Source organism: Balaenoptera ricei, chromosome 11 (assembly GCF_028023285.1).
Source record: "Balaenoptera ricei isolate mBalRic1 chromosome 11, mBalRic1.hap2, whole genome shotgun sequence".
NCBI lineage: Eukaryota > Metazoa > Chordata > Mammalia > Artiodactyla > Balaenopteridae > Balaenoptera > Balaenoptera ricei.
In genome coordinates, this window is record NC_082649.1 from 99387605 (window position 1) to 99414887 (window position 27283).

Genomic DNA, 27283 nt, shown 5'->3' on the forward strand with positions numbered 1-27283 from the left:
CAATAGGCGGTCTTTGGGGACTGTTGTTGGTTTTTTTTCACTTTGCATGTTTTCAAGGTTCATCCATGCTGTAGCATGTTTCAGTACTTCATTCCTTTTTTTAATGACTGAATAATACTGCATTGTGCGGATATACCACTTTTGTTTACCTATTCATCAGCTGAGGGATATTCTGGTTGTTTCCACTTTTTGGCCCTTATAAATAATGCTGCTAAACACATTCATGTAAAAGTTTTTGTTTGAACATCTGTTTTCAGTTCTCTTGGGTATATAGCTACCAGTAGAAATGCTGGATCATATGGTAATTCTGTTTAACTTTATGAGGAAAGGACAAACTGTTTCCCACAGTGGCTGTACCATTTTGCATTCCCACCAGCAAAGCCCAAGTGTCCCAGTGCTCCACACCCTTACTGAAACTTGGCACTGTCCACTTTTTAAAACTTTTAGCCACTCAAATATGTATTTCACTGCGGTTTTAATTTGCATTTCCCTAATGACTAGTAACCCTGATCATCCTTCCATGTGATTGCTGACCATATGCGTGTCTTCTCTGGAGAAATATTCAAAATATTCCAAATGGCCTTTGCCCATTTTTAACTGAGTTATCTTTCTGTTGCTGAATTGTAAAATCTCCTTCTAAAATAACTTGTTGAAACTATAAATTTAAAGAAATGTGTTAAGTAAACAACAGTACAATTGGACAAAAATAATCAAGACAATGTACAACTCAGGGACTAGTTTGAGCAATACTGGCTCAGACGCTAAGGGCAAGCATTCTGGCGTCACAGCAGCCAGGTTCAAATCCCAGTTCTGCCTCTAAAGTGCTGTGGGGGACGTTTTGGGCAAGATACTTAACCTCTGTGAGACTCAGTTTCCCCGGCCTTAAGAGGGGTGGCCCCTGCCACTTGAGAGTTATTGGAACAAATTAAATGACGCGTGTGAAGCGCTTACTCAGTGCCAGCGCCGCTAAGCGCTCTCTAAAGTTAGCTACAATGACGACAGGCGACGACGCCCGCCGCCTCCCCGGTTCAGCTTGCTGAGGAGCCGGTCCCCAACCGCAGGAGCCAACCACCACGTAATGCGCGCCACGGCGCACAGACCTCTACACGCATGCTCTTTCCTCAGCGACCTCGCAACGGCGCCCGCCCCTAGCGCGGAGCCGCTGTGACCGCGCCACCAGACTTCCGTTTCCGGGGCACCGAGGCGGCTTCCAGCGGGGTGACCTGGGCGCGCTGGCCTCGCCGGGACCGGGAGCCGGAAGGGTATTCGCTGGCGGCCGGTAACCGGGAGGCGGGTGGGAGTGGCCCGGTGGGGCGCTGCTGACCCTCGGCAGGGAAGGGCGGCCTTCGTCTTGCGACCCGGGCCGGAGACTGGCTGCACTTCAGCCCGATCCACGGTGGAGCCCTTCTCGCTACCTTTCCCTGGGCTTCACCTGCTCCCCGGGATCCTGTGATCCTATAGGGCCCTGCGGGTGGGAGTCGGGAGACGTGGGTTTCATTCTAGCCTGCGCCACTGGTTGGCTCTCTAACCTTGGTAGGATACGTCCTTTCGTGGGCTTCAGCTGCCTTATTTAGCAGATGGAGGTCGTATCACAGTGATTTTGAGCTCCTTAATGGCAGGAACTGACTTTTATTTGTGTTAGACACTGTCGCCTGTCCCGGGTACAGAACAAGAACTGTGTAGATACTCTGGGCGTACTAAAGTTGTTTTGGCTCACAAAACTTTGAAAATCTGCCGAGAACTATTGATCTCCACCTCCCACCCAGCTCTCTAGTCCCTCCTACTACACCCCGCCCCCCACCCTACCAAATGCTCAGATAAAGGAAATTTGGTTTACTGATTTAGATAGTTTACAGGTCTCTCTTGATGCCCATCCAAGCATCCCAGAGCCTGGCCTGTCCTAGGCATTCAAATATTTGTAGTCACTAGATAGTAGATGCTCAGTTAATCATTTTTTAATGCATGAATCACTATCCATTTCAAGGAGGAAGGTAGATATCCTTAATTAGCAAGTTTTAATCATGGGCCTGGCAGTATGCTATTCCCACTGAAGTCTTACAACAACTCTGAGAGGCATTATTCAGTTCCCATTTGGCAGATGAGGAAGTTGAGGCAATGGAGAATAAACTTGTTTTAGGTCATTCAGCCTCTGAATGGTGAGGGCAAGAATTCAGACCCAGGTCTGAAATTCCAAAGCCCCATGTTCTTAACTGCTAGCTGAAAAAGGACTAGATGGAGAAATATTTTTGAATGTGTTCTAGCAACTTCTGTTTTGGGATTAACTGTTGTAGTTATGCGATGGCTATCATCAAGATAGGTGATCCCAAACCAAACATTTCATGCTGTGGAAATACTCTTGTCTGTCTCCTTTTCTTCCACAGTATCTGTATTGCTTGTTTAATAATAATTTATATCCTCCACTTTGTACCCATGTTATTCAGTCCTTTTGTTTTTGGTGAATACTGATCAGTTGTGTTGTGTTGTTCTGCCAGACTTCCAAAGCAGATGTTTTTAGTTATAGTTGAAATAAGAGGTGATAACGTTTAGGCATTATTTCTTTTTCTTTTCTGTACTACTTTTAAAGAGACTATATTCAGGAACTTGGAAGCACTGCCAATATGTCTGATGTTCAAGAAGCCACTAACCAGCTCCTAGATGTGAACCTTCAGGAGAACCAGAGGTCTGTACAAGTGACAGAAAGTGGCCTCAGAAGTGAGTCTGAACATCTCCAAGTCACTATTGGAGCCACTGTGCCTACTGGTTTTGAGCAAACAGCTGCAGATGAAGTGAGAGAGAAATTGGAGTCATCGTGCAAAATCAGCAAAGACCGGGGCAAGATATATTTTGACATTTCAGTGGAAAGTCTGGCTCAGGTTTGAATGAAGCAATGTTTAAAATAGTTTTCTAAATAGATCATTTTATGGTTACTTTCTAGTTTACAGACCTCTCTGGAATCCTTATTGCTTTTCTTTGCTCTGGCCCAAATCAGGTGATTTTAAAGTATTACTGCATTTTCCATTGGGTACTGATTTGTAAGTGTGACTACTAGGTTTGCTATATTTTTTAGAAGTGATCCTAATATTTTCTGAGGGTGAATTCCCCAGAAAGAATCCTGTGAGACTTAATGAAGAAATTCTTAGTATCTGCTACGCCTCTTAGAATTTATTTACTTCAGCATCTAGCGGAAGTTTAGACTTCAGTGGTGAAGCATAAAGGGAGAGATTTTTCTTTTTATCTGTATCAAATTTATTCTTGCTCAAAAGTAATTAGGAATCACTGAAGGTGAGAAGTGAAGGTCAGCAAACTGCCATCCCACTAAAGTAAAAGCTAAGCTGTATCTCATTACTACATAAGACACATGAGGGCAGGGATTGTTGCCTGTTTGTTTTTTTATTTTTTTTGGTCAATATCTCCCAAGCTCTTAGTGTCTGGTATATAGTAGACACCCACTACATATCTGTGGGATGAATTGATAAGCAAGTATTTTTCATCCAGTGTTTTAGTTAATAACTCAGCAGCTTTGTAAAGATAGGCCTTACCATTATCCTCATTAATTAAGGATTAATTAATTTTATTCCTAAAATTGAGCTTAGAAGTAAGTAATTTGCACAGGGTTGCTTAGCTAATAATCACAGAGCTGGAGCTCAAACCCTATACAGTACCCCAGAGAGCCATGAGGGCAGTATAAAGCCCCACTTCACTGTCTTCGTCTCTCCCTTCACCCCCCAGACCCGTGTTGCCCACGTAACACTTCAAGCTTCTATCCTGCCATCTGTCTTTTTTCCTTTTCTGTAGAGGAACAGAAGCTGGGAAAAATTTTAAATACAAATTATAGGTATTAGCTGCTTCAAAATCTTTGTACCTAATTTTTATATTTAAATGTTGATAGTTTATGCGCTTCAGAAGCTTTTGCAGAAATTTGTTTCTAACATTTTTTTCCCTCCTCAGGTTCACTGTCTGAGATCAGTTGATAACTTATTTGTGGTTGTTCAGGAGTTTAAGGACTACCAGTTCAAAGAAACAAAGGTGAGCTATCCCAAATGCAGTAGCTGATTTTCAGCCATCTTCCCAAAGATCACATTCTGTGTATCATTTAGCATTACTGCTGCTTTTATAATATAGAATACTGGGAGACTTTTACAGTAAAATCCAGAGATTTATTGATAGTCCATCGCAAAAGTTGCTTTTAAAAATCATTATTGCAGGGGGTGGGGAATGGGTGAAGGGAGTCAACAGGTACAGATTTCCAGTTATAAGATAAGTAAGTCCTGGGGCTATAATGTACAGTATGGTGACTGTAATTAATAATACTGTATTGCACATTTGCAAATTGCTAAGATAGTAGGTCTTAAAAGTTCTCGTCACAAGAAAAAAAAATTTTAACGGTATGGTGACAGATGTTAACTAGACTTGTGGTGATCATTTTGCAATGTAAACAAATACTGAATCATTATGTATACACCTGAGACTAAAATAATATTATATGATAATTGTATTCCAGTTTTTAAAAAGATGAAAGAGTAACAGAACAAAGAAATAAAAATCAATATTGAAAAACTTATAAGAAATAGAACAAATTGTTTGACTTTCTTACAAAAGATAAGACACCTTAGATGAGCTTTGCTGATGTATACGGTTTCAAAATAGAATTGCTTCTAGGCTGTGAACCAGAGTAGGTGACAGTTTGTGTCATCTACAAATAACACTTTCTCTCATCATGCTCCTTTTGCCCTGCTTTCTTCTCTAGCTTGTTTTTTGAAATAAAGCCAAAGTAATATCTAAATACTCCTTCAGTTGTTAGGATAACAGCTTTGTCCCCAACTTGTATTTAGCATCTGATTCCTAAATATTGAGATGCTGCCTAAGCTGAAGGCTGAAAATAGATCACAGTGAGTCTTTGGTATTTTTCAGATTGCTTTTTGGTCTGGTTTCCAGAGTCAAATGCTTGAAAACTTTTTTCTTTCAGTTTTATTGCCTATATTAGAAATAATCTTTTTTAAAATTGTGATGTGCTGTCTAATTCTCTAATTTTTATTTATTGACAACAGGTTGATTCCCAGTCAAACTGATATGAACCCCCAACCTAGAAAAAAACAGACCTGAAAGAATTGAGACTCAAAATAGATGATAATTTTATTAACTAAAAATGTAACTTCTAACACTAGTTTTATAACCCTTCAGCCTTCTGATAGGCATTGCCAACCATATCATATCTATAAAACTAGTAAATAACAGGCAGCGTACTGACAGTTTTTGCTCTTAAGTATTTCAAAATTGTGATAGTCAATTCTGTACATGAATAAATGTTAACATATTTTTTAAAACTATAAGTGTCCATCGTAAATTCTTGCCTCTAACCTACTAGGGTGTTATTAATATTTTCTTCAATTACTATGTTTTTGTCATCTTAGAATTTGTATTATTTTGAGTGTTTTTGGAGGTGAATTTGATATTATGGAATGGTTCTATGTGAGCCAGGTTTTCAGAGTTGCCTTGTAAGTAACTGCAAAAGATATTACTGGTGGAAGTCCCAGAAGAAGAGCAGCAGGGATTAAGATAGATTTTCTTTCTTTCTTTTTTGTTTTTTTTTAATAATTTCACCTTTTATTTATTTATTTTTTTAAATTTATTTATTTATTTTACTTTTGGCTGCGTTGGGTCTTCGTTGTTGCACATGGGCTTTCTCTAGTTGCGGCAAGCAGGGGCTACTCTTCGTTGCGGTGCGTGGGCTTCTCATTGCGGTGGCTTTTCTTGTTCTGGAGCACAGCCTCTAGGTGCATGAGCTTCAGTAGTCGTGGCACTCGGGCTCAGTAGTTGTGGCACATGGGCTTAGTTGCTCCACAGCATGTGGGATCTTCCCGGACCAGGGCATGAACCTGTGTCCCCTGCATTGGCAGGTGGATTCTTAACTACTGCGCCACCAGGGAAGCCCTAGGGTAGATTTTCAAATCTCTGCAAGGGCAACTTCTCTCGTGTATGACCATGAGAAATTGTTAAGCCCTTCACTTTGTGGACTTAATTTGGAACATGCCCCCAATAAAACCTTGTTTTTAAACATTGGCTTCTAGTTTTCATTCTGTTGACCATCAGTTTTTCTTTGTTGCACTATACTTTCTCATGGCTTATAAAAGCCTGTTAGTTTAAGCATTCTAATGGGTTCTCTTATTTTTAAATATTCAGATGATATCATGAATTTTATTAGCCTTTTTATTAACTGATTTTAAAAAAAGGCTAACATCTGTGATTTAAATTTTTTTAAGCTAGTTTATACATGTACTTAGAGCAAAACTGTAAAGACTGAAAAGATATACAGTGAAAAGTATTCCCCTATTTTCATACCATGTGTTTCCCTCCTTGTAGGCAACAACTATTACCAATTTCTGAGATATCCTTCTAGAGATATTTTATGAATATGTGTATTTTATTTACATATTTACACAAATGGAAGTATGACGTACATACTGTCCTGGGCTGTGTTTTTTCTCATTTATCTTGGAGATCATGGTAATATCATTGTTGGATTTGACTGTATCACAATTTAATCGGTCCCATTTAGGACATTAGGATTTTTCACAGTCTTGCTATTACAGTAGTGCAATGAACATCCTATATACACCCTTGTACATATTCAGTCTGAGGGTCATTTTTCTGTTTAATAAGTTTATCCCATTGATGTTTATTGATATGACAGAAGTGTTTGGTCTTGGTTCTGTCACATTTATGCTACACACCTTCTGCTTTCTTTTTCTTTCTTTATAAAAATTTATGTTAAGCGTTTTCTTTGCTTTTTCCCCGTGCACGTGTTTTAAAATATTTGGAAGGCTTGTATTTGCTCTCTAGCTGTTACCTTTATAAATACAACTTAATCTACTGTTTACACAGTATTTTTGAATCCCTACTAAGAGCAGTGATGAAATTGGCATATTTCCCATATCTCTCTTCCTTCCCTTTCACCTTCCAGTTTTATAATTTTTCTTAGTGTTGAACCACATGCCTTTAAATCCTTTAAATATACTTTTTAAAAAATCATCTTTATTTATTTTTTTTTTTTTAAAGATTGGATGAAACCCGAAAAGGCTTTAATGCTGCATGAAAAGTCACTGAGGTTATATTCTGGAAGCACCAAACTGCCTGTGTTTTGCACTTTCTCTGCTAAGCGTTAATTTCTATCCTTTGACCTCGAGGTATGAGAGAAGAGGATATCAGTGTGCTAAATTACTTCCCGTCTTCTGTTCCCTTTCCCCTCCAATGACAGGCCACTTTGTAACATTTACATTCTGTTTTGCATTCATAATCCCTGTATTTGTTTTCATTTAGTCCTATAGTTAAATTGATTATAGGCACACTACCTGTCCTTTTGTTACAGTTTTTATCTCTTGACTGGCATGAGTTCACAAATGTTTGTCTTTCACCTTTCTATTTAATTAATAGTTTGGGTTTAAAATTTGGAGTCACGCTTTCCTTCCTTAAGAATATCATAGGCAATGTTTGTTCTCATCTAGCATGAAATGTTGCCATGGAAAATTCTGAAGTCATCTTGTTATTTTTCCTCCTTATTTGTTGCTTTTTTGTTATTTTTGCATGATGCCCAGATGATTTTTTTTTTCAATCTTTGAAGTTCACCAGTGTACGTCTCCTTGTTGCTAATTCCAGTTAAGACATGTCAGTCTATAGAGAAATTCACTTCCATTTATATTTCTTGAAAGTTTTCTTGAATTATTTTTTTTTTTAGTATGTTTTGTTTATTTTAAATCCCTTCATCAGGGATAAACCAGTTATACATACAGTAGGATCTCTTTGACTATCTTTGAGGTTTTATCATGTTCTCTCTAATCCTTTTTAAAATTTTTGCTCACTTTTATTGTATTTGCTTTACTTTTTTTCACATCCCTTACTGTGTTTTCAGTGGTGGCTTTTATATGTGGTGCTTTCAATATGGTCTTCATTTTTGCAGTGGTTTGTTTTTTTATTCCACTTTTTCTTTGAACTCTACAAGATCCTGTTTCGTCACCTTCTGGCGGCTCCCCTCATCTTTTTCCTGCTTTTATATCTCTGCTTTGAGCTCTTATTTTGCAACAGTATTTCCTTATTACACTTTTTGATGTCATGTCAACATATTTGGTCACGGTTTTCAGCTGCTCTGTGGCAGTGTCTTTCTGGTCACTGGTTTTTGTCCGCTGTTTGTTTTTCTGTCCCTTTTCTCCTTTTTTCCATTCACATAAGTCTGGTGCTGATAACTTTTGATAATTGCTCATCTTTGAATGAGGGAGTTCCTCTTGGGCCTACTGTTTATAGGAGGTTCAGGAACTGTTCCAAGCTAGCAAGAAATCCCCCTCATTCACTGTGAAGTTCCTTTTGACAAAAGGTTGTGGTGAATGAGTTCTCTTCCTTCTTTTTTTAAATAGCTTTATTGAGGTGTAATTTCCATACCACTTAACGAGTTCTTTTAACCATTACTTCTCGCTAGCCGGAAGCGTTCAGCAGCTTTAGGGTTATTCACAATGTAGAGTATCTCTCCCCATCTCTACTCTGTTTCCAGCAAATAGAGCATGTCTATGAGATTCCTTGTTCAGCCTCCATTTCTCTCCTCTGCTGCTTCTGGGTACAAACGAGATCCAGGGATGCTCCCTCTCAGTGCATGTACTTCTTCCCTGCTGTTCCAGAGAAGAGTTTATTTCCTCCTGCTCTGCAGACTGCTCTCCCCTTTGTCTGAGATCTGTAGTCATTCTCCCTCTGGTGTCTTCCTGCACCTCTGCTTTACCTTCACTGAACCTGGGAATTCTTATGTTAGAATTCTTATGTTCTGTTTCTAGGTTACAGATACCATGTAGATTCTATTAGGATAGAGTTGGTATTTCTGTTGTTCTTTTCTTTTAGAGTGGTTTCTGAAGAAAGAAAGGGGCTGTACCAGTGTTATCCCACCATGTTAAACCTGCAAGTCCTGTAGATGCCCGTTATACGGAAATTATTTGTAAATAAAATTGAATTTGCCCAACCTGATATTACCATTATTTCATCAGGTTTCAAGTAGTATTAGAGCCTTCACTCACTTCCAATTCAAGTCTCAGCTCCATCAGTCAGCACTGATTTCTTGCTACTTTGATCTTCAGTAACATATACTGTCTGCGCCAGTGCTCTGCACCAGAACTTCTGATGGAAATGTTGTATGTTTATGCTGTCCAGCATGATAGCCATGTGAAGTGTAGCTAATGTGACTGAGAAACTGAATTTTTAATTTTAAATCATTTAAAATATTTCAGTAGCTGTATGTGACTAGTGGCTGCTGAATTGGACAGCACGGCTCTGCACCACCCATTTTAACATTTAACCATATTATCCATTAGCTGTTTACTGAGCACCTTTTTTATGCCAGACACTGCTCTAGATGTGTGGTTTATAGCAATGGTCAAGACAGCTAAGGTCTTTCCACCCTGTGCTTACCTTCTGGGAGGAGCCTAAACCGAATAACTTTAGATAATGTTATCTAAAGAAAATAAAATGAGAAAAGCATGACTTGAGAGGATTACTTTAAGTACAGCAGGTCTCTCAAAGGATGTGCCTTTTAAATTGCTGTTAAATAATGAGAAGGGAACCAGCAGTGCAGAGAGGCCATGTGAAGCAAATACATTCCAAGCAGAGGTACGAAGCTAGGGAGAGAATGATCCTGAAGTGATGTAAGAGACACAGGCAAGAGTCGGGTTGTTTGGGCTTTTTAAGGAATTTAAATTTTGGGAGGTGTAATGGGAGGCTGTTGAGGGGCTTTAAGCATGATCAGATTTACTTTTCTAAAAGATGACTATAGATACTATTTAGAAATTGGATAGATACATTTTTAACTGTTTAAGGTTTGGGTTTTTTCTTTTCAAAAATAGTTAATATGTATACACAGCACAAAATTCAAAAGGAAGTCAGTGAGAGGTAAGCTGCCCTCCCTCCCCTGTCTTTCATCCACTCGTTTCCCCTCACTGGAGGTAACCACTGTTAATAGTTCCTTATTTGCTTACATTTTAATCTTGAACCCCAGCCTCTGATCTACCATTCTGTGTTATATTATTCTGTAGTAGCCTTAATTTGTGTAAATCTTAATTTTCAGTGAGACTTTAATTTCCTCAGTTGCAGACATTATATTATTTACTCTTTTGTCCTGTACTCCTGCCACCCCCAACATAACAATTAATGTAGTCTATAGGCAAAGTAGGGGTTTATTTGTTCAATTAAAGTGGAGAGAAAGGAATGAAATGAATGGATTTCATTCTCTCTTTTATAGGAAGAAGTTCTAAAGGATTTTGAGGACTTGGCTGGGAAGCTTCCATGGTCAGACCCTTTAAAAATATGGAAAATTAACACTTGTTTCAAGAAAAAAAAAACAAAGCACAAAAAGATAAATCAGAATTCAAGTAAAGAGAAGATTGAAAGTGGACGAGGAGACAAAACAGATGAGAGAGATATCAAAAAAGAGTTCACTAACAATGTCTTAGATTCACAGATCTTAGACTATTATGAAAATCCAGCCATCAAAGAAGAGATATCAACATTAGTAGGTGATGATTTGACATCTTGCAAAGATGAGACTGAGGAAAGCTCAAAAGAAGAAACTGATCCTGAAGTGCTGAAGTTTAGAGTCACATGCAACAGGGCAGGAGAGAAACATTGCTTTTCCTCAAATGAGGCGGCAAGAGATTTTGGGGGTGCTGTTCAAGATTATTTTAAGTGGAAGGCTGACATGACCAACTTTGATGTGGAGGTAAGTGCAGGCTCTTACTGTGATGATTCAAGAAGGCTATCATTATAAATGTGTAGAATTTTCAAGACTAACCCAATCTTATGGACAATTAAACTGAGGCCACAAAGCTTTTTTTTTTTTTAACATCTTTATTGGAGTATAATTGCTTTACAATGGTGTGTTAGTTTCTGCTTTATAACAAAATGAATCAGTTATACATATATCCCCATATCTCTTCCCTCTTGCATCTCCCTCCCTCCCACCCTCCCTATCCCACCCCTCTAGGTGGTCACAAAGCACCGAGCTGATCTCCCTGTGCTATGTGGCTGTTTCCCACTAGCTAGCTATTTTACATTTGGTAGTGTATATATGTCCATGCCACTCTCTCACTTTGTCCCAGCTTACCCTTCCCCCTCCCCGTATCCTCAAGTCCATTCTCTAGTAGGTCTGCGTCTTTATTCCCGTCTTGCCCCTAGGTTCTTCAGACCATTTTTTTTTCTTAGACTCCATATATATGTGTTAGCATACAGTATTTGTTTTTCTCTTTCTGACTTACTTCACTCTGTATGACAGACTCTAGGTCCATCCACCTCACTACAAATAACTCAATTTCGTTTCTTTTTATGGCTGAGTAATATTCCATTGTATATATGTGCCACATCTTCTTTATCCATTGGTCTGTCGATGGACACTTAGGTTGCTTCCATGTCCTGGCTATTGTAAATAGAGCTGCAATGAACACTGTGGTACATGACTCTTTTTGAATTATGGTTTTCTCAGGGTATATGCCCAGTAGTGGGATTGCTGGGTCGTATGGCAGTTGTAGTTTTATTTTTTTAAGGAACATCCATACTGTTCTCCATAGTGGCTGTATCAATTTACATTCCCACCAACAGTACGAGAGGGTTCCCTTTCTCCACACCCTCTCCAGCATTTATTGTTTGTAGATTTTTTGATGATGGCCATTCTGACCGGTGTGAGATGATATCTCATTGTAGTTTTGATTTGCATTTCTCTAATGATTAATGATGTTGAGCATTCTTTCATGTGTTTGTTGGCAATCTGTATATCTTCTTTGGAGAAATGTCTACACGACGACTTAAAACCTATGGGATGCAGCAAAAGCAGTTCTAAGAGGGAAGTTTATAGCAATACAATCCTACCTTAAGAAACAAGAAACATCTCAAATAACCTAACCTTACACCTAAAGCAATTAGAGAAAGAAGTACAAAAAAACCCCCAAAGTTAGCAGAAGGAAATAAATCATAAAGATCAGATCAGAAATAAATGAAAAAGAAATGAAGGAAACGATAGCAAAGATCAATAAAACTAAAAGCTGGTTCTCTGAGAAGATAAACAAAATTGATAAACCATTAGCCAGACTCATCAAGAAAAAAAGGGAGAAGACTCAAATCCATAGAATTAGAAATGAAAAAGGAGAAGTAACAACTGACACTGCAGAGATACAAAGGATCATGAGAGATTACTACAAGCAACTATATGCCAATAAAATGGACAACCTGGAAGAAATGGACAAATTCTTAGACATGCACAACCTTCTGAGACTGAACCAGGAAGAAATAGAAAATATGAACAGACCAATCACAAGCACTGAAATTGAAACTGTGATTAAAAATCTTCCAACAAACAAAAGCCCAGGACCAGATGGCTTCACAGGCAAATTCTATCAAACATTTAGAGAAGAGCTAACACCTATCCTTCTCAAACTCTTCCAAAATATAGCAGAGGGAGGAACACTCCCAAACTCATTCTACGAGACCACCATCACCCTGATACCAAAACCAGACAAAGATGTCTCAAAGAAAGAAAACTGTAGGGTATTATTAACAAGAGCATGGGCTATGGAGACAGAGCTAGATCCAACTTTTGACTCCCTAACTGTGTAACTTTGGACAAGTTATTCTCTCTGAGCCTCTGTTTCTAATGGAGCCAATAATAGTTTATACCTGTGTGTCCTGAAGGTTAATTGAGATTATACATTTTAAGTATCTGGTGTGATACCTGGTCTATACTACATGCTTAATAGATGGGAGCTATTAAGACTTGAATTTTCTAATTTCTAATCTAGTGCTTTTTACAACATTATGTGGACTTTCAGATTATAAAATTCAAAAGAATTAAAACAACTATTTTGTTTTGTGTGTCTTGGTTTCAGACTTTGCTTCTGAAGTGGAATACATTTTTAAAACAAACCTCGACCTTCTAAAATCAGGACATCATTGCTAATACTCATGCTAGAGCCAGCTGTCCTCTTTCTTCAATTCTGCTAGATTCCCAAACCCAGATACTTCTTTTTTACATGCTTACCCTCCTTGGTCTCAATCTTCTACTATAAGGGTGATTCACATGTGAGCCATACTAACAAGTCTTTCCATCTCTGACAGCCTAAAAGGCCCCTAGCAGCTGACGTTTTCACCAAGGAGTCATTTACTGTTGCTTTTGGGACACTTGAATCTGGGGCAAGTTGCCTGTTCTCTCTGTAACTTTTTTTTTTTGCATATCAAATCAGAAGAACAAGTCCCCATTCTTTTTTTTCTTGTAACAGCTGTTATGAGAATGAATAGGCTAACTAGAACAGTGATGTCCAGAAGTTAGCATGGGAGCTCAGAGTACAGATTCTGGAGCCATACTACGTGGATTTAAATCCCAGTTTACGAGCTGTATAACTTTGGGCAAGTAAACTGACCTCTTTGTGCCTTAATTTCCTTATCTATAAAAGGAGGATAATAATACCTAGCTCAGAGGGTGTGGCTATGAAATGAGGTAACAAATATAAAGTGTGTAGAACAGTGGTTTGCATATAGCTAGGTAAGTGTTAGCTGCTGCTGTTAAGATCATGATGAGGAAATTTTAGGTGGAAGATTGCAGAACGTATTTTATTTTTACTTTTATTTTTGTTTGAATAGTATATATTTAACTGTGTGTTAGAAAAACTATAACTAAGACCAAAAAGAAACATTCTTTCACAGACATTACTTGAGTCAAGTTTTAAAAAGTACTAAAAAAATAATAGGTGTTAAAGCAAATGTGTCCCATCGTTAACAGTTGGTTAATCTAAGTGAAGAGCATACTTAAGAGTTCGTTGTGCCAGTGTTCTGGTAAGCATTTCTGGATGTTTGGAATTTTTTCCAAAAAAGTTAAAAATTTTAAAAATGCATATTAAAAACCTGGAAACCTTCAAAATGTGTTTCTCTTATAAAAATTCAGGGGGAATCTGGTCATAGCTAACTTGTGAATATGGTGAATTAAAAGAATAAAATAGATTTTAAAATTTTAAAATAGGATATTAAATGATTTCATTTATATGAAGCTCAAAAAAAAGACAATAGTTTATCATGGTAGTGGTCAGATTAAAGATAATTTGTGGTGGGTATTGACTGAGAGGGCAAGAAAAAATATATATCTTTATATGATGGTGGTTACACAGCATTTATATGTAAAAATTACTGCGCTGCACACTTAAGATTTGTGCATTTTACTGTATGCAAAGTATACCTCAGTAATAAAGTAACAAAAATTAATAAAGCCTCAAATTGTAAAATCTTAGTGATAAGTATAGTTCGAATAACCCTAAAACTATTTTATTCTGTCTTATTTTATAGGTTCTTTTGAATATCCATGATAATGAAATTGTCGTGGGCATTGCATTGACAGAAGAGAGTCTCCACCGAAGAAATATCACACATTTTGGACCCACAACTCTTAGATCTACTCTTGCCTATGGGATGCTCAGGTAAGAGAATGGGTTTGCCATGTAGATGAAAGTGGCAACTTGGTTTGAATTTTCCCTTCAAAATGTAATTTGTGAGGTACTGTGTTAGAATCTAGTAGTTAAGGAACAGGATAAAAAGCTAAAGCTCTCTTTCTTTGTATCCAATGTTGATTCCTTGAGATCCTGAAAATATCACTTAATTACTATCTCAATTTTCTTGATTTTAAAATGAGAACGATAGTTTTTATCTGCCTCTTGAACGTGGTTATCACTTTTCTGTTTAGAAAGGATATACTGCATGTTGGGAAATAGAACAGATTTTGCTTTGTTTCATTTCTGTGCAGTGAAGCAGATGAAAGCAGAGATTTTTTTAATGTGTATAATGTATAAGTGAACACAGAGAGCTTTTACTTATATTTTAAAATTTTATACTCATATGGAAAATTTTCCACTTTTCCAAGAGCAAGACATAACTTTCTTTCTCCTTTGCCCTTTTCCCTTTGATTGGGTGTTTCTTTCCACCACTAGGACGAGTTGTTTTCTCTAGGTTTCTGTTTGCCAGACTGCAAAATGGGTTTGATGTTAGACTTAAAGGATTATTAGTGAGGACTAAATTGCAAAAACAGATGCAAAATACCTGTTACATATGGTGCCTGGCATAGCCTGGTAGTTAATTGTATTTCCTTCTCCTCCAATCTTTGCTTCCTCTTTTACCCTGCTCATCCATGGAGTCCTAGTTCAATACAATTGGAACCTGTCAATTCAATGACAACAATAGAAAACTGCACCCGTTTGATTAAGGAAGAGCTCCTAGTCTTCATTCATTTAACAAACATTTATTATCTACTGCCAGGCATTATGGTAGGAGGCAGGGATATGGAGAGTTATTTTGGGTGCAACTGTTAGAAACCTAAGTAAGCTAGTTTAAGATTAAAAAAAAGTGATGATTGTGTGGGAGGGGGAATTACTGGCAAGATACTGAGAAGTCTTGGGAAATCCACAGAAAAACTAAAAGCCATACCTTAAGAAGGGTAGGAACCAGATCTTAGAAAACCACCAGAAACCTAGACAGTCACTTTTATCTACCCTGGGAGCCCACGGGCTCTTGTCTCTGCTCATCTGTGCAAATGGCTGCCCCTCATCTAAATTTATGTATTTCCAATTTTAAATAACCAGCCAGCCCCATACTGCCTAGGTCTTCTAGCTCTTTGTTCCCACGTCTTAGAAGAGAGAATCTGGTTGACATAGTTTCAGTCATGTGTTCACCCAGACCCAGCAGCAGTGGCTGGGAGTACAGGGTTGCTTACTACCAAGAGGGTTGCCAAGGATTTTGTTACCATGTGTTGAGGGGCAGGAATGGAGAAGTAGAGCTGGACAGGTATTACAATAAGAATCCAGAGTTAGTCCCCAGGGATCTCAGTTTTGTAAGGGAGAACCATAATAGAATGTGGAAAGAATAGCAGAACAAAAGAAGGAAAGAGAAACCTTGTCGCCTATCTGAGGAGGGGATGCTTCATAGAAGAGGTAACATTTAAGCCACTAACAGTAATGCCTCTAATCCTGACTCTGTCACCTACTAGCTTTGTGTCCATGGATAGGTTTGCATCAGCTTATCTGTAAATGAGAATAATAATAGTAACCTATCTCACAAGATTGTTAAAAGGATTAAAAGAGATAATGCATGCAAAGAGCTTAAATCCATGCCTGGCAAATACTAAGTGCTCAAAGTAAAGCAGTTATTTTATAGCAATGTTATTATCTTTAAAATTGAATTAATTAGGAAAGGAATATTGAATGAATAATTTCCAGTAAACTTATATTGATACATGTTCTACTTGACACATTTGAGTTGTTTTAAATGTAACAACACAGGTCTATATACAAAATAACATGTGTTTTCTAAAAGCACATACACACATATATTAAAAGATCTAGAAACTATTTCCATTTGGAAGTGAAATGGGATTTTGGATGGTAGTCAAAGGGGACTTTTAGTTATATGTAATTTTTTTTTTTTAAGTGCTAGGATATAGAGTCAACATATAATTACAAATTGATTTTTAAAATAAATATCAATTGTTGTTTCTTCATAACAGGCCTTTCATCTTAAAGCTTTAGGAATAGTCATTGTGGAAGTCTTGTCTGTTCACATAGGCTGTTTTCTTCTCTAGGCTCTGTGCTCCTCAGCCTACTGATATAATAGTTGATCCGATGTGTGGAACAGGGGCAATATCGATTGAGGTAATAACTTTTCTTTAGCTTTTATTTATTTATTTATTTATTATTTTTTTAATTTTATTTTTGTCTGCGTTGGGTCTTTGTTGCGGTGTGCAGGCTTCTTATTGCGGTGGCGTCCCTTGTTGCGGAGCATGGGCTCTAGGCACGTGGGCTTCAGTAGTTGTGGCACGTGGGCTCAGTAGTTGTGGTTTGCGGGCTCAAGAGCACAGACTCAGTAGTTGTGGTGCACAGGCTTAGTTGCTTCGCGGGATGTGGGATCTTCCCAGGCCAGGGCTCGAACCTGTGTCCCCTGCATTGGCAGGTGTATTCTTAACTACTGCACCACCAGGGAAGCCCTTCTTTAGCTTTTAGATAAGGAAGTGATACATCCAGAATGTTCTAGAACTCATGGGTAAATTAGACATAATGAAATCACCAAGGTTAGGTCCATGGACCCAAGAGTTTTGAGTGAATTACACTAGTAAAGCTGGAACTTTTGTGATAAGGATGTAGCCACTTATTACAAATAGCCAAGGACTAGATTTAGGTTATAAGTCATGTTTAGTCACTGGATTACAGAGGAGGCTGAGAATTACAAACTGGTGAGTCCCATTTCTGTAAAAGACAAACGGGAAGACTTGAACAGAAAAGATAATTGAGGGTTCAAGCATGAACTGGAGGAGGGCATTTCATCTCTATAAAGTGAGACTATGCTTCTCCATCCTCCTGGGTTCTTGTAAGATGGGGAAGCCTGTGACCATTAGTTAGGTTTGTTAGGAAGTCTAGCAAGGTTACAAAGTTTTCAGAAAATACCATGACATTGAGAGGACTCAAAAACTGCCTAAAGCAAAGCAAGAAATAGAAAGGCATTTTCTAATTGGAGAACATTTAACAGGAGAGTCTCCTTGAATCTGTATTATTGAATCAATATTATCTAAACTTTTGTAATAAATAATTTGGAAGAGGGCAGCAGTAAAATTGCTTAAATTTGTGAAACATAGCAAGTTCTTACGTATAGTATATGTAAAGCCAGTGGGAATAAACTGCAGGGAGATACCACAGATTCTGTGAGTGAGCAGAAACTGGACAGATGAGCAAGTCCAAAACAACCCACAAAGGGAAAAATAATCCAGACTGCAATTAGAAAATGACATCTGCTATCTGGGAATTAGAATCCCAGAAGGAAATCATAGTAGTCTAGATGACTGCTGTTTTCTGCTAGTGTCAGCTAGAGAAATTTACTCTGGCTAAAGAGCCACGCAGAGAAAACTCAGTTGTTGTCACAAAGAATTCTGGGAACAAAGCAGAGTGTGCTCCTCTAGCATTAAACCATGATGTGTCTATTGTCTGGAATAGCAGTGAAGGTCACTACATGTCAAGAAATATGCAACAGAGCTAGAGAGAGACCAGAAGAGCTCCCAGCCCCACCAAAAAAAAAAAAAAAAAAAAGAAGATAAAAAGAAAATGTTTGAGGCATTTCCATGTAGGGGTAGGCATGAGGATGTCAATATGGAAAAACCTAGGTTGGTATATGATCAAAATGAATGAAATTTTGAAAGGGTATATAGACAGTTTGTTCACCAAAGTACAAAGTATTTGATTTATAATACTGCCTTTAAAACTTGGAAGTACTATAAAACCCATCTCTTTCAGGGGCTGAAAATCTAAATAGGTTTAGAAGAAAAAATGAATACTGGGCAATCAGAATAACCTGAGAGGCTTTCATCAAACTCTACATCATCCTCCCTACATCACCGTTCTCCATTACCCTCAAGGGTCTGTGCAAAAGAAAAAGCTAAGAAGCCCTGTGTCCATAGATGAGGGGATATTACTGTTTACGAAGGAGGAGATGTTTGTTACTCATCCCTAAACCAAGGGCAGAACTGTCTCTGCTTTCATATCAGAAACCTTCTGTTAATCTGCATAGAACATTGTTCAGGCCTAGGGCAGTATGTCACCTCATTGCACAAATAATATGGAAAGCTCGGTATTTCTGTTTTGCCGACATGTTTTTGATCTAAAATTACAAAATCCTGGGTTTCCCTGGTGGCGCAGTGGTTAAGAATCCGCCTGCCAATGCAGGGCACATGGGTTCGAGCCCTGGTCCGGGAAGATCCCACATGCCACGGAGCAGCTAAGCCCGTGCACCACAACTACTGAGCCTGCGCTCTAGAGCCTGTGTGCCACAACTACTGAGCCCACGTGCCACAACTACTGAAGCCCGTGCACCTAGAGCCCGTGCTCTGCAACAAGAGAAGCCACCACAATGAGAAGCCTGCCCACCGCGACGGAGAGTAGTCCCCCCGCTTGCCGCAACTAGGGAAAGCCCGCATGCAGCAACGAAGACCCAACACAGCCAAAAATAAATAAAGTAAATAAATTTATTTTTTTTTAAATTACAAAATCCTTTCAAGAATATGGTGGTTATCATTCAAAAGCCTATATAAGAGATTACACTTTATTTAAATTCTCAAATATTCCAGGTTATCGGATTATATGAAAATTCCATAATCACAAAAGGATATAGGTTAGTTTGATTTGGTTAACGTCTTCAAACTGCATTTATATTTAAAGTCTGTAATGCCTACTGTGTGGCAGACTGCTGGGTGAGGGACTGAGTGACATACAGACCTATCCTTAAGGAGTTCCCAGACTTGTTGAGCAGCAGACAGGTATAGAAATAATTAAAAAGAGAGCAAGGGCAGTGGCAGATACATGTACAAAGTGCTTTTGGAGGGGCAAACGAGAGACAGCTTGGAGAGTTGTGGTTGATGTCACAGAGGGCACGACATTTGAGCTGGGCCTTGAGAGATGAGTAAGAGTTCAGCAAACAGAAAGAACAGGAGGGCATTTCAAGCAAGGGGAATAGCAAAGTTGACAGCATGCAGTATTTTGCCACTTTAGAAAAGCATTGGATTATTGGATTGGATTGGATTGTCTTGTTTATTGACAAGTGATTGAAATGATTTTACCTTTAATCATTTTTTCATTTTTTTTTTTGTAGTTTGCTACTTCTGTTTTCATATATACTCTTGTCTTTTAGGGGGCTACAGAATGGTCTAACTGTTATCACATTGCTGGTGATAATAATCCGTTGGCTGTGAATAGAGCAGCAAATAACATCTCATCTTTATTGAACAAGAGCCAAGTCAAAGAAGGGTAAAATTTTAATTTAAAAGATTTTGTAGCATCTCTTAGACTTAGATAATCACTTTTCTTTTTTCTTTTTTTTTTTAATTAATTATTTATTTCTTTTTGGCTGCGTTGGGTCTTCGTTGCTGCACACAGGCTTTCTCTAGTTGCGGCGAGTGGGGGCTACTCTTCATTGCGTTGCACGGGCTTCTTATTGCGGTGGCTTCTCTTGTTGCAGAGCACGGGCTCTAGGCGCCTGGGCTTCAGTAGCTGTGGCACGCAGGCTCAGTAGTTGTGGCTTGCGGGCTCTAGAGCACAGGCTCAGTAGTTGTGGTGCACAGGTTTAGTTGCTCTGCAGCATGTGGGATCTTCCTGGACCAGGATCAAACCTGTGTCCCCTGCATTGGCAGGCGGATTCTTAACCACTGCACCACCAGGGAAGTCCGATAATCACTTTTCGTATTGGCTTTATGAACTAATACACCCAGTGCATTGTGACAGTATTATAGCCAAATGAATATATTGAAACAAGTACATATTAAAATATTAATATTTTCTTATGCAATTAAACAGTTGAAAACATTAAAAAATTTCAAATGCTTTTTATGTTTTTATTCAATCTGTTTTTTAATGACTGCATAATATTCCATTATACAGAAATATTACAGTTTATTTAGCCTTTCCTCTGTTATTTGGCACTTAAATCTCAGAGTTGGAAGAGACCTGAAAGCTGTCCCTACAGTCCCTAAATGTCCTGTAGGAGATCCTGACCAGTGGTCTTCCAGCCTGTATAAACACCTCTTATGACTCTGAAGGCTGTTGATTCCAGCTTAGCACAGCTTTGAGTGCTAGTCATATCTTTTAGGGAACTTGAATCTCTCCCTGTACCTTGTACAGATCTGGGTTTTTTCTTCCACTTGAGTCCGTAAAGAAAAATCTTATCTCTGTGTCACAGTGATGATTAGCATCAGATATTTGAAGGGCTACCAACCCTCCTCTCCCTCCATCCCAGCTCTCCACATCCTCTCCTCTCCAAGCAAAATATTCCAAGGTCCTTCAGCCATATCCCTTTGATATCTGTGCATTGAAAGTCCGTTAGCCTCTGGGAAATTTCCCATCCTGAGATGTATGTTGCTATAGTACCTTAAGCCCTAACCCACTGCTACAAATTACATTTGAAGACACCATCTGTGCCAGCCTTTCACCATTCTTTCACAGTCTCAGCTGTCTTTGGGAAGAATTGGTTGAAATAGCACTTGGTCTGCAGTTTCCTACGAGAGGCCTCATCACAAAATTGTTTCTCTGGTCTCCTCTGCTGGAGTCCTTCATTTTCTTATAAAGTGGCAGAAATATATAGTGGTAAGCAGATTTGTTAGGTCTTACAGGTGCTTCATATCCAGGAGCACAGGAAGTCATTATATCCCATGATTGACCTCACAGCTGCCTCCATGACCCTTAGTGTGAGGTTTATATTTGTACGTAGAAATCAGTTGTTTTTAAGAATATTTGTTCATTTTATGCAAAATTTCATATTTATTATTTATACATGGTATGCCTTAATATTATTTTATGTCTGTATACTGCTTATCCTCTTTTCTTTGCTAGTTTTTTTTTTTCCCTTTTGATTAGATTGCCAGTGCTTTGTTTTGTTCTTTCATATACTATTTGTTCTGTGGTTTTATGCTTGATGCTTTTTGTTTTTTATTCCTATTTCCTATTGAGGTTTTTTCATTTGTTATCTAAAATCTTAAGTTATATGCTGTAAATGTCTTCTTTTTAATAAAAGTTTTGACTAGAGCTGACTTTTATGCTAAGTACTCCTGTTGACCATATCCTATAGATTTTGATAAATCTGTTTTGGTTCTTTCTAAATGGTTGGTTATATACTTGATTCTCTCTGATCTAATTGTTTAGGACAGTGCTTTTCAAACTTTACTGTGCAAATGAATCACCTGGGGAACCTGTTAACTACGCACAGATTCTGATTCAGTAGGTTTAGGATGGGACCTGAGGGTCTGCATTTCCTGGCAAGCTTCCCAGTGATGTTGATGCTGCTGGTCTGTGGCCCAACTTTGAGGACCAATGGTTTAGATCATTTTTTATACATAAGTAGTTAAAAGCTTTTAGTTTATTTTTATATTATGTTTTATTGTGATTAATGAATTTTTATGGTATATTTTGTTTTATATTTATTGAGATTTTTCCTGAGGTGTAGTACATGACTAGGGTTTCTTTGAAACCTGACATTTTAAGCAAATAATTTCTATTTTCTGAATATTTTATCATATTTGTTTTTCATATCCTCTGCATCTTCACTTTTTGTCCGTTCAACCTGTACTATTTCTATCAATCTTACCTTGATTTTTTTAAAAATATTTATTTTTATTATTTATTTGGCTGCATCGGGTCTTAGTTGCAGCACGCGGGGTCTTCATTGAGGCATGCGGGATATTTCATTGTGGCGAGCGGGCCTCTCTCTAGTTGTGGTGTGTAGATTTTTCTCTCTCTAGCTGTGAGTTTCTGGCACTTGGGCTCTCTCGTTGAGGCGCAGGAACTCAGTAGTTGTGGCATGTGGGCTTAGTTGCCCTGCAGCATGTGGGATCTTAGTTCCCCGACCAGGGATCAAACCCACATCCCCTGCATTGGAAGGAGAATTCTTTACCACTGGACCACCAGGGAAGTCCCAATCTTACATTGACTTTTAATATTTTTTGCCTTTTTTTTGTTCTGTTTTATTGCAGCTATTGGTGCTTGTGAGTGTAATACATATTTTTAATATTTCTATTTTTCCTATTATGTAGTGATTACCTCTATTGCATTTTATTTTTTCTTAAATTCTTTATTAAATATCAATATTACAACATTTAATTTCTGCTCATAATCTTTGATTTGCTTTTAATTTTTAGCCTGTGCATTATTATTGCCTGTTATAATTTTGTTTCTTAAACTAGTAGCTTTGCCTTAATGGGGAGGATTTATATCATATATATTATTATATTCATTCTGCCTCTGTCATTATTTTTTTGATGTTAACTTTTTTGTTCTCTTGTTTTTTTATAGTATGATACATGTTTTTTAATCTTAAGACCAGCACCTCTATATTTCCTAATTTTACATATCTGTTTCTTTAGGTCTCCTGTTATTTCTGTGTAGACTTACCAAACTTTATCCTTCAGATGTGTCACCTCATCATCTTTTTTCTCTTCAGTGTTCTGTTTTCCAGTGTATGTTTCATCAACAATGTTTTTACATCATCAGTTATGTAATTAACTGCCTTAACACTGTTTTCAAGTTGTGTACTACAGTTCTTTGTGCTAACGGTCTTTCCCCCTTAATCTGTCTTCTTAAATTGTAGATGAAACAGATATAGACATCTTTTGAAAACCAATCTTAACTAATATTTTAATCTACTTGTTTCTTACAGATTGTCATTATAAAAGTTTTAGCTTATGACCTATGCTTTCTGCCTACCTGCTACTTTAAAATTTTTTACTAAGTTGTTGATGTTGTCACTGATATTATTTTAGTTTTTGTATTTTATAGCAGTCTCTTCAGAAGAAAAGTCTTTTACAATTTCATTCTTCAGGATATGTTGAAGCACCTTTTCTTTTGTCGCCACAGCAAACTGTCCTGGGGCTTGCCCATAGATACTATTCAGTGGGATATCTGCAACTTGCCACTAAGAACTGGCTCTGTGGACATTATTGTAACAGACATGCCATTTGGAAAAAGGTGGGACTTGTAAAAAAATGTTTTACTTTCATTTGTTATATTAGTACCCACTTGTCTTCTGAATCTGTTGTATTTTCCTTGAGCTTATTCTGTCAGAAATCTTCCATTTCTTTTAGCAGACTTAACAGTTTTTCACTTAAGAATGTAACAATATGATAGATTCACCCATTTTGTTTCTTCTGAGAACTCAGGAATGTATTAACTACACTTTGATCCTGACCATCACAGGTTTATCCACTTTGTAGCCCATTGTTGAATTACATTAATACTTCAGAGAAAGGTTCAGGAAAACTTGGTTGTTTCTCAGGATATTTTTTAATCACTGGTTTCATTTACATAATGATTGCTTATACTCATTAAGGGGACAACTTACATAACTATTATAGTTGTCAAATCTTTTCCATAACCAGTTCATACCATTCAGAATTCTAAGCAACTTACTAAATCTAATCATTTCATTGACATGTAATGGCAAAGCTCTGGCTCTAAAAGGCAACTATTTTTCATACCTCAGGACTTTCTTATTGCAATGCGAATGAGTTTTTAGTAACTTCTCATTTCATATAGTCCTACTTATTTTTTGCAAAAGTAAGTGACTCATTAGACCTTCTTTTATAGGATGGGCTCCAAGAAGAGAAACTGGAACCTTTATCCAGCTTGCCTACAGGAGATGAGCCGTGTCTGCAGGCCAGGGACAGGCCAAGCTGTACTACTGACCCAGGACAAGAAATGCTTTACTAAGGTGCTGTACGTTAGCTTGAAAACTCAGCCCATGATAACTTTAGGACCTTTTTAAGTACACTTGGGGATATTTCAATAAGATTTGTTTTCTCCCAGTGTTTCTTACTAAGACCCCTGGTTGGTAGAGAAGCAGTTATCAGCTAATTACTTTTCTACTTTTTGTGTGTATACAGGCATTATCTGGAATGGGACACCTATGGCGGAAGGTACATACCGTCTGGGTCAACATAGGGGGTCTTCATGCTGCAGTTTATCTTCTGAAACGTACACCTCAAACTTTTGTTCATCTTCAGAACAAGATGGAGAAAGACCTCCTTGGTAATGCAAAGACTGAAGACGATTAGTAGTGCGGCCAGTGCTTCCTGACAGTGGAAATGTCAGCATGAAGAACTTGCTTTGAGAGAAAAATAGTATTAATAAAAGTGAAGTTTGGTGTAAATCTCTTCACCCTAGATAGCAAAAGGTGTGAATAGAATGGAACAAGCCTTAAGAGAAAGCAGAGCTTTTCTTTGGAGCTGTTGTAGTTGGGCAATTAGTACTTTTCTTAAAATGCTTTAAAGATGCGAAGCCTACTAAAATACTCTGGGATTCGGGTTTAGAACATTTTATTTTCAGGCTTTATAGCAGTTCCTGTTTTCCATTGTAGCAGGTAGAAAGCTACCCTGGCGTAAGGGAAAGGCAGAGAGCACAATCAGATCATGAGGTTACATTTCATTGCCTCTGCAGCATTGTTATTTAGTTGCTCAAGTTCTTCACCTCAACTTTAAAAAATGAAGATTACACTTTGTAAAAGTGTTTGCCCCGTGACAAGATGAAATCTCACGAGACCTACAGAAAAGTTTACTATCTGCTTTAAAAATTACAATATGCATGTTATTCAGATAAATAGATAGAACTAAATAGACATTTCTATTTGTAAACAGCAGTGATTACACTGGTAGATGAAGTATGGGACCAACAAGCCATATTTAAAGAAATTTTATTTTTCTTTCAGTACACAAAGGTGGTGATGCTTTTCAAAGTCAAACATAAACCTGTCAAAGTATTTTTGTTGGCTTCTCTAAAGGACTAGAGAACAAACTGATATATCTTTGAATTAAAAACTTTGTAAGTTCTTTTATTTTCTCTCAGTCACTATTCATATTTAATTGCTTTTCCAGTAGCAGAAAGTCCTTCCCAAGACAGTGGAAAATGAAATAACCTAAACATCAAGTCCTTGTAAAAACAGTGCTTCTGTGCGACAAAGAGTTGGGGTTTTATGTGGCATTCTGTATTCAGTTTACTTTGGAGTTTGTGGCTGCATTCAGCTTAGATTTTCAGTGTCATGTCCATAACATACTAACTTTTGATGTCTCATTTAGAATAAAAGGACACAGTACTTCTTTACTTTGAAAGAATAGAGTTCACATTAGCAGCAGAGCCAACAGTCCTTGTGTAGTTTCTCTCTGATATACCTCACACTTGAGAATGAACTGGAATTAAGAAAGGGTCTTATATCCTAGACTGGAGTTCTTAACGTCATCAGAATGCACAGTTTCACTATTATGGGTTCAACATAGAACAGCCTTTCACCTCTCACAAAAGAAACCATTTAAACCTCTAAGTGTTGGTCAGCAGTCCACAGGACTGGAAAAGTACAAGGACCATGTTTTCTCTACTGTTCACCAACTGCCTGACACATTACCTACCAGCATGGACGTTTAATATCTGTTGAACAAATGGATATTTTTGCATATTGGCTGTTTTTAAGTGTATCAAATTTGTGCTCGATATATCATAGCTTTAGTCCTATTAAATACCATCATAAAAACATGAACAGATGTGATTTAAGATGATGTAAGTATGTAGTGAACATTGTAATAGTTTGCCATCTTCCTCTCTAGTATTGTTTTGTAATCTGGTGACAGGAACAGGAAATGCGCTACGTGAGGATTCAGAAAAGCTGAGATTGAATTATATATGACACTGCCACCTACTAGTTCTGTGACCTTGGTTTTTAACTTTTGAAACGGACCTCCTGCACCATGGGGATGTAAAAAGATGGGGAACGTAATCTTAGTAATCTGAAAACAGAATGACTTGAGTTATGGAGCAGACGTTCAATGCATTTTAGACGGGAAAAAAAAACAACAGACATTGAGACAGATTTTATAAATTTAATGAAATTAAAGGAAGATGGTTACCTGCCAGAGACAGTGTACTAGTGGCTAGAGAGGGAAACATTTGTTTAAACATTTCTTTTAAAATGGTAAAAAGACTTTCAGAAAATTTTAGATTCTGACATGTCAATGTCAGACATGGCTCAAGTCTCCACTGCAAAGACCAAAAGGTAAGCTGAAGACTGAAAAAAGGAAGTATTTTAAAAGGTCTGTAAAGTGCCTGAAGTACACTAATGCCCACAAGTGCTTAATTACTGAGCTAGGCATAGGAAAAGTAAAACATCCTTATTCTAAGCATAGGCTTTTCCACGTTCAGTTGAGGTGTTATGTGGGAATATGATGAAAGTTTGAAAATTCTAGGACAAAAAATCAAATTATTGTACCTTAGTTACTTTTTTTTTTTTTAAGTTCAAGAGAAACACCATATATAGGTCTCTCCTGTACCAAATTTTAAAATGTGCACAACGTGAAAAAATTTATCATTGTTTACAAGAAGCCTGCTCTGTCACCCTCATACTTTTGCCCCAAGGCTAACACGTATGCCAATCAGTTGTGAGGTAGTAGCTGTTCAGTGATATATTCCATGATGAAAGCAGTTTTCACTGGAAAGAAGAATGGTGTTTTAGTATTTCTCAAGCCCAAATTCTGAATTTCCAACTGCCTACTATTGTTACCCCTTCTCCTGTATGTCCTACTTAAACTCAGCAGGAGCCTATCTTTCTCCACTAAAACCTGCTCCCTGTCCTAGCATGCCCATCCTCCCAGTAATCTACACTTAATGCTGGGAGTCATTTTTAACTACATCCAGCTACTCAACAGGCATGAGTGTTTGTTTACAATATACAC

General features: G+C 37.8%; 1 protein-coding gene across 1 annotated transcript; it reads left to right on the forward strand.

The window, feature by feature from the left end:
• Positions 1-1192: 1192 nt before the first annotated feature.
• On the forward strand, positions 1193-26094 carry THUMPD3 (THUMP domain containing 3). The gene is given in 11 exon segments (XM_059940261.1): positions 1193-1279; positions 2585-2873; positions 3949-4026; positions 10268-10744; positions 14347-14477; positions 16628-16697; positions 19717-19832; positions 23427-23537; positions 24156-24279; positions 24452-24563; positions 24566-26094. Coding segments are annotated over 10 exon segments (1509 nt in total). The 5' UTR covers positions 1193-1279; positions 2585-2618; the 3' UTR covers positions 24601-26094.
• The last annotated feature ends 1189 nt before the right edge of the window (positions 26095-27283 follow it).